At 47.3% G+C, this 8,595-nt stretch overlaps 1 protein-coding gene across 1 annotated transcript in view; it reads left to right on the top strand.

The window, feature by feature from the left end:
• LOC140369175 (paired box protein Pax-3-A-like) overlaps window positions 1–8,595 on the top strand; it is a 62,610-nt gene that overhangs the window by 33,754 nt on the left and 20,261 nt on the right. Inside the window, exon 5 of the mRNA XM_072456448.1 lies at window positions 2,525–2,745. Within this exon, the coding sequence (XP_072312549.1) occupies window positions 2,525–2,745 (221 nt within the window). The remainder of the gene's footprint in view (window positions 1–2,524; window positions 2,746–8,595) is intronic.

The following is an 8,595-nucleotide window of genomic DNA, read 5'->3' as shown; positions in this document are numbered from 1 at the left end:
AGGGTCAGTCAGAGGGTCAGTCAGAGGGTCAGTCACAGGGTCAGTCACAGGGTCAGTCAGAGGGTCAGTCAGAGGGTCAGTCACAGGGTCAGTCACAGGGTCAGTCACAGGGTCAGTCAGAGGGTCAGTCAGAGGGTCAGTCACAGGGTCAGTCACAGGGTCAGTCAGAGGGTCAGTCACAGGGTCAGTCACAGGGTCAGTCAGAGGGTCAGTCACAGGGTCAGTCAGAGGGTCAGTCAGAGGGTCAGTCACAGGGTCAGTCATAGGGTCAGTCACAGGGTCAGTCACAGGGTCAGTCAGAGGGTCAGTCACAGGGTCAGTCACAGGGTCTGCCACAGGGTCAGTCACAGGGTCAGTCACAGGGTCAGTCACAGGGTCAGTCACAGGGTCAGTCAGAGGGTCAGTCAGAGGGTCAGTCACAGGGTCAGTCATAGGGTCAGTCACAGGGTCAGTCACAGGGTCAGTCAGAGGGTCAGTCACAGGGTCAGTCACAGGGTCAGTCAGAGGGTCAGTCACAGGGTCAGTCACAGGGTCAGTCAGAGGGTCAGTCACAGGGTCAGTCAGAGGGTCAGTCAGAGGGTCAGTCACAGGGTCAGTCACAGGGTCAGTCAGAGGGTCAGTCAGAGGGTCAGTCACAGGGTCAGTCACAGGGTCAGTCACAGGGTCTGTCAGAGGGTCAGTCAGAGGGTCAGTCACAGGGTCTGTCACAGGTTCAGTCAGAGGGTCAGTCACAGGGTCAGTCACAGGGTCAGTCACAGGGTCAGTCACAGGGTCAGTCAGAGGGTCAGTCACAGGGTCAGTCACAGGGTCAGTCACAGGGTCAGTCAGAGGGTCAGTCACAGGGTCAGTCATAGGGTCAGTCACAGGGTCAGTCACAGGGTCAGTCAGAGGGTCAGTCACAGGGTCAGTCACAGGGTCTGTCACAGGGTCAGTCACAGGGTCAGTCACAGGGTCAGTCACAGGGTCAGTCAGAGGGTCAGTCACAGGGTCAGTCACAGGGTCAGTCACAGGGTCAGTCAGAGGGTCAGTCACAGGGTCAGTCACAGGGTCAGTCAGAGGGTCAGTCACAGGGTCAGTCACAGGGTCAGTCACAGGGTCAGTCAGAGGGTCAGTCACAGGGTCAGTCACAGGGTCAGTCACAGGGTCAGTCAGAGGGTCAGTCACAGGGTCTGTCATGTTCTTTTTGAGAGTTTGGTATCAATGTTCTCAAAGTGATTTCAAAACTGTTCTGAGACTATTTTCTAACACTAAATCAAACGACAAAAGAACAAATAAGGACAAAAATGAGAAAAGAAAAGATCTTATTTACAACTCGTTTAAATAAACATTTTACACCAGATTAACCCAACCAAATGTAAGGCTGCTAAACCTGGACTAAACCTGGACTAAACCTGGACTAAACCTGGACTAAACCAGGACTAAACCTGGACTAAACCAGGACTAAACCTGGACTAAAACATGGCTAAACCAGGACTAAACCTGGACTAAAACTGGACTAAACCTGGACTAAAACTGGGACTAAACCTGGACTAAAACTGGGACTAAACCTGGACTAAAACTGGGACTAAACCTGGACTAAAACTGGGACTAAACCTGGACTAAACCTGGACTAAACCTGGACTAAAACTGGGACTAAACCTGGACTAAACCAGGACTAAACCTGGACTAAAACATGGCTAAACCAGGACTAAACCTGGACTAAAACTGGGCTAAACCTGGGACTAAACCTGGACTAAAACTGGGACTAAAACTGGGACTAAACCTGGACTAAACCTGGACTAAACCTGGACTAAAACTGGGACTAAACCTGGACTAAAACTGGGACTAAACCTGGACTAAACCTGGACTAAAACTGGGACTAAACCTGGACTAAACCAGGACTAAACCTGGACTAAAACATGGCTAAACCAGGACTAAACCTGGACTAAAACTGGGCTAAACCTGGACTAAACCTGGACTAAAACTGGGACTAAAACTGGGACTAAACCTGGACTAAACCTGGACTAAACCTGGACTAAAACTGGGACTAAACCTGGACTAAAACTGGGACTAAACCTGGACTAAACCTGGACTAAAACTGGGACTAAACCTGGACTAAACCAGGACTAAACCTGGACTAAAACATGGCTAAACCAGGACTAAACCTGGACTAAAACTGGGCTAAACCTGGGACTAAACCTGGACTAAAACTGGGACTAAACCTGGACTAAAACTGGGACTAAACCTGGACTAAACCTGGACTAAAACTGGGACTAAACCTGGACTAAACCAGGACTAAACCTGGACTAAAACTGGGCTAAACCTGGGACTAAACCTGGACTAAAACTGGGACTAAAACTGGGACTAAACCTGGACTAAACCTGAACCTGGATATAAAGAAGTAAAGTGATTGGTTTCAAGTCAAACGTGAAGTTCCTGTAGAAAATAAGACGATGTCAGTGTTTGACTTAAGTCCAGTTTTACTGAGATATTGACCATAACATCAGTCAGTTTAGTGAGTCTCAATATCTGGTTCCTGTTCCAGCTCCTCATCAGTCGGACGAAGGCTCTGAGGTGGAATCTGAGCCGGACCTGCCGGACCTGCCGGACCTGCCTCTGAAGAGGAAGCAGCGCCGCAGTCGAACCACCTTCACCGCCGAGCAGCTGGAGGAGCTGGAGCGAGCGTTCGAGCGCACGCACTACCCCGACATCTACAGCCGCGAGGAGCTGGCACAGAGGGCCAAGCTGAGCGAGGCCCGCGTGCAGGTGAGGCACAACACACAACACACAACATACACACACAACATACACACACAACACACACACAACACACACACAACACACACACAACACACAACACACAACACACAACATACACACACAACACACACACAACACACACACAACACACACACAACACACAACACACAACACACAACATACACACACAACACACACACAACACACAACACACAACACAACACACAACACACAACACACAACACACAACATACAACACACAACACACAACACAACACACAACACACACACAACATACACACACAACACACAACACACACACACAACACACAACACACACACACAACACACAACACACAACACACAACACACAACACACACACACACACACACAACACACACAACACAACACACAACACACACAACACACACAACACACACACACACACAACACACACACACAACACACACAACACACACAACACACATACACACAGACAACACACACAAATGACAGAGTGCAGGTGCCGTACACACAAAACACATTTCAGTTTTGCACAGGACATCCTCTGTTTGGTCTGATGTAGCAGGACATCCTCTGTTTGGTCTGATGTAGCAGGACATCCTCTGTTTGGTCTGATGTAGCAGGACATCCTCTGTTTGGTCTGATGTAGCAGGACATCCTCTGTTTGGTCTGATGTAGCAGGACATCCTCATCCTCTGCAGCAGCATCTTCATGTTCCATCATCTAAGACGCCGTAGATCGTTTTCGATCGTCTAATATATTGGGCCAATGGTTCCAAGTTCAAAGTGAACAAAAGGGGGGACCAAGCACAACCCTGCCTCACCGCTCTCTGTCATAAAGAGCCTGAATATATTTTTATTATTAAATAATCCATTCATATTTGAGCATTTATTTGGTCTTATCTTGTGTTTGCCGTTTGTTCATAAATCCTGATCATTGTGGATAAATAGAGTCTAAAAAGGATTTATATTGTATTTTGTACTTGTATTTCTTCTTTTTTAACTGATATTTTGGTGAAATTCTTGGTGTAGAAGGATTCAAACGATGATTGTATTTGGTCTTGTTTGGTTAAAATGCCAATATTCTTATCTCATATTTGAACAGTTCTTTCTGCCTGTTGTTTTCTAAGTTTCTAAGGCGATAATTTTGTGAATTTTGAACTTCTTTTCCAAACTTTACAAAAACACACGGGTCCACGTTGGACAAATACTTCCATGTCTCCAGTACAGTCCAGGACCCCATCCATCTTCTTCTGCTTATCCGGGGCGGGGTCGCGGGGGCAGCAGTCTGAGCAGGGACTCCCAGACTTCCCCTCCCCAGACACTTCCTCCAACTCCTTCGGGGGGATCCCGAGGCGTTCCCAGGCCAGCCGAGAGACATAGTCTCTCCAGCGTGTCCTGGGTCTTCCCCGGGTGTTTTTAGCTCTATACCCTCCATCGGGTGCTCGAGGGTTCATGGGAGTTTGTACAGTCCACATGTGCTTTGTGGATCTGGAGAAGGCTTTCGACCGTGTCCCTCGGGGTGTCGTTTGGGGGGTGCTCCGGGAGTACGGGGTCCGGGGCCCTTTGCTCAGGGCTGTCCGGTCCCTGTATGACCGGAGCAGGAGCTGTGTGTAAGTCAGACCTGTTCCCAGTGCATGTTGGACTCCGCCAGGGCTGCCCTTTGTCACCGGTTCTGTTCATAATTTTTATGGACAGAATTTCTAGGCGCAGTCAAGGGTCGGAGGGTGTGGTCAGGGGTCGGAGGGTGTGGTCAGGGGTCGGAGGGTGTGGTCAGGGGTCGGAGGGTGTGGTCAGGGGTCGGAGGGTGTGGTCAGGGGTCGGAGGGTGTGGTCAGGGGTTGGAGGGTGTCCGGTTTGGGGACCACAGGATCTCATCTCTGCTGTTTGCAGACGATGTTGTCCTGATGGCTCCATCAAACCCGGACCTGCAGCTGCACTGGGACGGTTTGCAGCCGAGTGTGAAGCGTCTGGGATGAGAATCAGCTCCAAATCCGAGGCCATGGTTCTCGACCGGAAAAAGGTGGCTTGCCCTCTTCAGGTGGGTGGGGAGTCCTTGCCCCAAGTGGAAGAGTTCAAGTATCTCGGGGTCTTGTTCACGAGTGAGTAAAGGATGGAGCGTGAGATCGACAGTTGGATCGGTGCAGCAGCTGCAGTGATGCAGTCGCTGCATCGACTGTTGTGGTGAAGAAGGAGCTGAGCCGAAAGGCAAAGCTCTGGATTTACCGGTCGCTCTACGTTCTGACCTCACCTATGGTCATGAGCTTTGGGTAGTGACCGAAAGAATAAGATCGCGGATACAAGCGGTCGAAATGAGTTTCCTCCGCCGTGTGGCTGGGCGCTCCCTTAAAGATAAGGTGAGGAGCTCGGCCACACGGGGGGAGCTCGGAGTAGAGCTGCTGCTCCTCCAGCTGAGGTGGCTCGGGCATCTGTTCCGGAGCCTCCTGGGCGCCTCCCTCGGGAGGTGTTTCAGGCATGTCCCACCGGGAAAAAGAGGTCAGAACCCTTTCATTGAAATAAAGAAAAATAAAAGGGAGAGAATATCAGACCAAATCAAATACCCGCGCATCTTCTGCTGTAGTGAATTGTTTTATTTTTCCATCCACGTTCATCCTCAGCGTTGCAGGACAAAGCAGAGTATTCCAAGTTCTTCTCTCTCAGGCAGGATTTCACTGCATCAAAAGCTTTGCCTTTGTTTAAAACCACTTGTGCTGAGAAGTCGTTGAAGAAAGACACTCGGGGCTTGGGTGATCCGGGTCGGCCCGGGTCGGCCCGGGTCGGCCCGAGTCGGCCCGGGTCGGCCCGTGGTGAGATGTCTTGTGATTTATTTTCAAACCGTTTGAGGCTCTAAACTTTTCAAGCTTTTTGCAAAAATAGAAAACACTTTAATCAAAAGGTTGAATATCTTTTGGATCTAACGTCATGGTGAGTTCTATTCTATATAGAGTATTAGAGTTCTATGAGAGTGTCTCGCCACGCCGCAAGAGGAGGGGGCGCTAACGCACCCCAGTTGTCTTTTTATTACGCCTACTGCTGAATCTGTGACGCTGTCACATCTTCTTCCTTTGCTTTACCATTCAAAAAGCAATTTCATTTAGAATTCTTGCCAGAGACCGTGACTCTTTGAATAAAAATGTGGATAACTTTTGATGGTCCACCCCTGAGGAGGAGTCTCACCAAATTTCACGTTGATAGGGCTAAAGCCCGAGGATGAGTTTGTAAAAGCTGTATGGCGAACCTGCATTATGTATGTATGTATTATTATGTCTCACACACAAAAGGTGTCTTATTGTGAAAGGGTGAAGGAAGTAGTAGAGGGGTGAGGGTATTTAAATGGATTCTTGTTGCACAGGTGGGGTTGATTTTGATGGAAGCAAATAAAGAAGAGACACAAACGTACTTTTGGTCTGATTATTTGAACTTCTACAGCATTAAGTATAAGCATGTTCAAATTTCAGAGATTTGGTGATTTCCCCATTGGAATAACATGGGAGGTTTCTGTCATCGCTACGGCAACGCCGTAACAAATATGTGATGGGTCTCAGTGACTTTTTTGATGTGGATGCCAAAATTGAATTTGTCAAATTTCGTAAAATTTCGCAAAACTAAACATTTTATCCTCCATAGAAAATCTGTAGGGGGCGCCAAATTCATGTATTTCACTTCAAGTAGGTTTAGGGCAAAGAGTTTAACAACTGATTCTAATTTGACGCAATTCGCAAACTTTATCTGCGCAAACGGCAGCAAATTTAAAATTTGGGACATTTCTGAAATTCTTGCTACAGTTTGCGGCTTCACCGCACAGAGACCGTGACAGAGATCAAAATTTGAATAATTTTTGATGTCCCACTCCTCAGCACCATTTTCACAAAATTTCAGCTTTTTAGGGCCAACGTCCTGAGGGGGAGGAGTTTGTAAAAGTAATACATTTGGAAAAACTCAGAGTCATGCTTAGCCATTTTTGAACAAATATGGCCGACATTTGGTTGGGCGGACGGCGTTGCCGTAATAATATTTTTTACTTCTCTTGTCACCATCTACCTCTGCGCCAAATTTCGTGATTCTACGATCATATTTTTGGGGGTAATTTCCTATCTCTCAATGCATTTCTGGTACATTTGGGGGCGCTGACGCGCCAATTTTGCAGGAGATGAAACGTATTCGTGAGCTACTTAGCGCAACGAGCGCTTTACATGGGAAAAGCGGTCGTCATCCCAATGTAAAGTGCTGGTTTAGTGCGCACTTTTGCAGGGGCTTCGCCCGTTTACAACGTAATGTTCCATTTTCCTACTACTAATTAGTCTGCACGGGGCGTGAGGAGGAGTGCGTTAGTGAGTGTTTGGAAGTGCGCACTACGTACACATACGCACTACGTGTGCACTTTCGCAGCCGTGCTTGCCGCGGCCTTACGGAACTAGAAGGCCTCTCGCAGCTTGTGGCGCTCAGCCTAATTAACATATTGGTAAATACACGTCTAAAAGGTCTTTTTATGTAATCCAGCCTCAGATAAAATGAGCTGAAATCAGAATATTAATATGATATTTAGTGGTTAGAATGATTTATTTAAGTGCATATTTCTGATTGGACCCAAGATAATTTAGCTTGAATTACAAAAATATTACCAATGGGGAAGTAAAAGTTTCTGACCACATTAGTAAATATTATGGCCTTAAATAACATTGAACAAGAATCGATATCACATAAACACATCTTAACCAGCGAAAACCACAAAATATTAAGATCAATATTCAGATTCCAAGAAGAGCATGAACAAACTTGTACCTATCAGATAAAGGGATGTAAAGCAGCTGAGGGCGGGGCCTCTGAGGGCGGGGCCTCTGAGGGCGGGGCCCCTGATGGCGGGGCCCCTGATGGCGGGGCCTCTGAGGGAGGGGCCTCTGACACCTACATCACATTCTAACCTCTGCAGTAGAATGTTGTGATCGATGGTCAAACGCTGAGGTCAGAACCAGGAGTGAGACAAGACCATCGTCTGAACCCTGCTGGATGTGTGTGTTCTTCATGGATGTGTGTGTTCTTCATGGATGTGTGTGTTCTTCATGGATGTGTGTGTTCTTCATGGATGTGTGTGTTCTTCATGGATGTGTGTGTTCTTCATGGATGTGTGTGTTCTTCATGGTTGTGTGTGTTCTTCATGGTTGTGTGTGTTCTTCATGGATGTGTGTGCTCTTCATGGATGTGTGTGTTCTTCATGGATGTGTGTGTTCTTCATGGATGTGTGTGTTCTTCATGGATGTGTGTGTTCTTCATAGTTGTGTGTGTTCTTCATGGATGTGTGTGTTCTTCATGGATGTGTGTGTTCTTCATGGATGTGTGTGTTCTTCATGGATGTGTGTGTTCTTCATGGTTGTGTGTGTTCTTCATGGTTGTGTGTGTTCTTCATGGATGTGTGTGCTCTTCATGGTTGTGTGTGTTCTTCATGGATGTGTGTGTTCTTCATGGATGTGTGTGTTCTTCATGGATGTGTGTGTTCTTCATGGATGTGTGTGTTCTTCATGGTTGTGTGTGTTCTTCATGGTTGTGTGTGTTCTTCATGGATGTGTGTGCTCTTCATGGATGTGTGTGTTCTTCATGGATGTGTGTGTTCTTCATGGATGTGTGTGTTCTTCATGGATGTGTGTGTTCTTCATAGTTGTGTGTGTTCTTCATGGATGTGTGTGTTCTTCATGGTTGTGTGTGTTCTTCATGGATGTGTGTGTTCTTCATGGATGTGTGTGTTCTTCATGGATGTGTGTGTTCTTCATGGATGTGTGTGTTCTTCATGGTTGTGTGTGTTCTTCATGGTTGTGTGTGTTCTTCATGGATGTGTGTG

Source organism: Eucyclogobius newberryi, unplaced genomic scaffold, assembly GCF_026437365.1.
Source record: "Eucyclogobius newberryi isolate DKJ021-1_F unplaced genomic scaffold, fEucNew1.0.hap1 SCAF_10, whole genome shotgun sequence".
NCBI lineage: Eukaryota > Metazoa > Chordata > Actinopteri > Gobiiformes > Gobiidae > Eucyclogobius > Eucyclogobius newberryi.
This window is presented reverse-complemented; position numbering and strand designations above follow the sequence as displayed.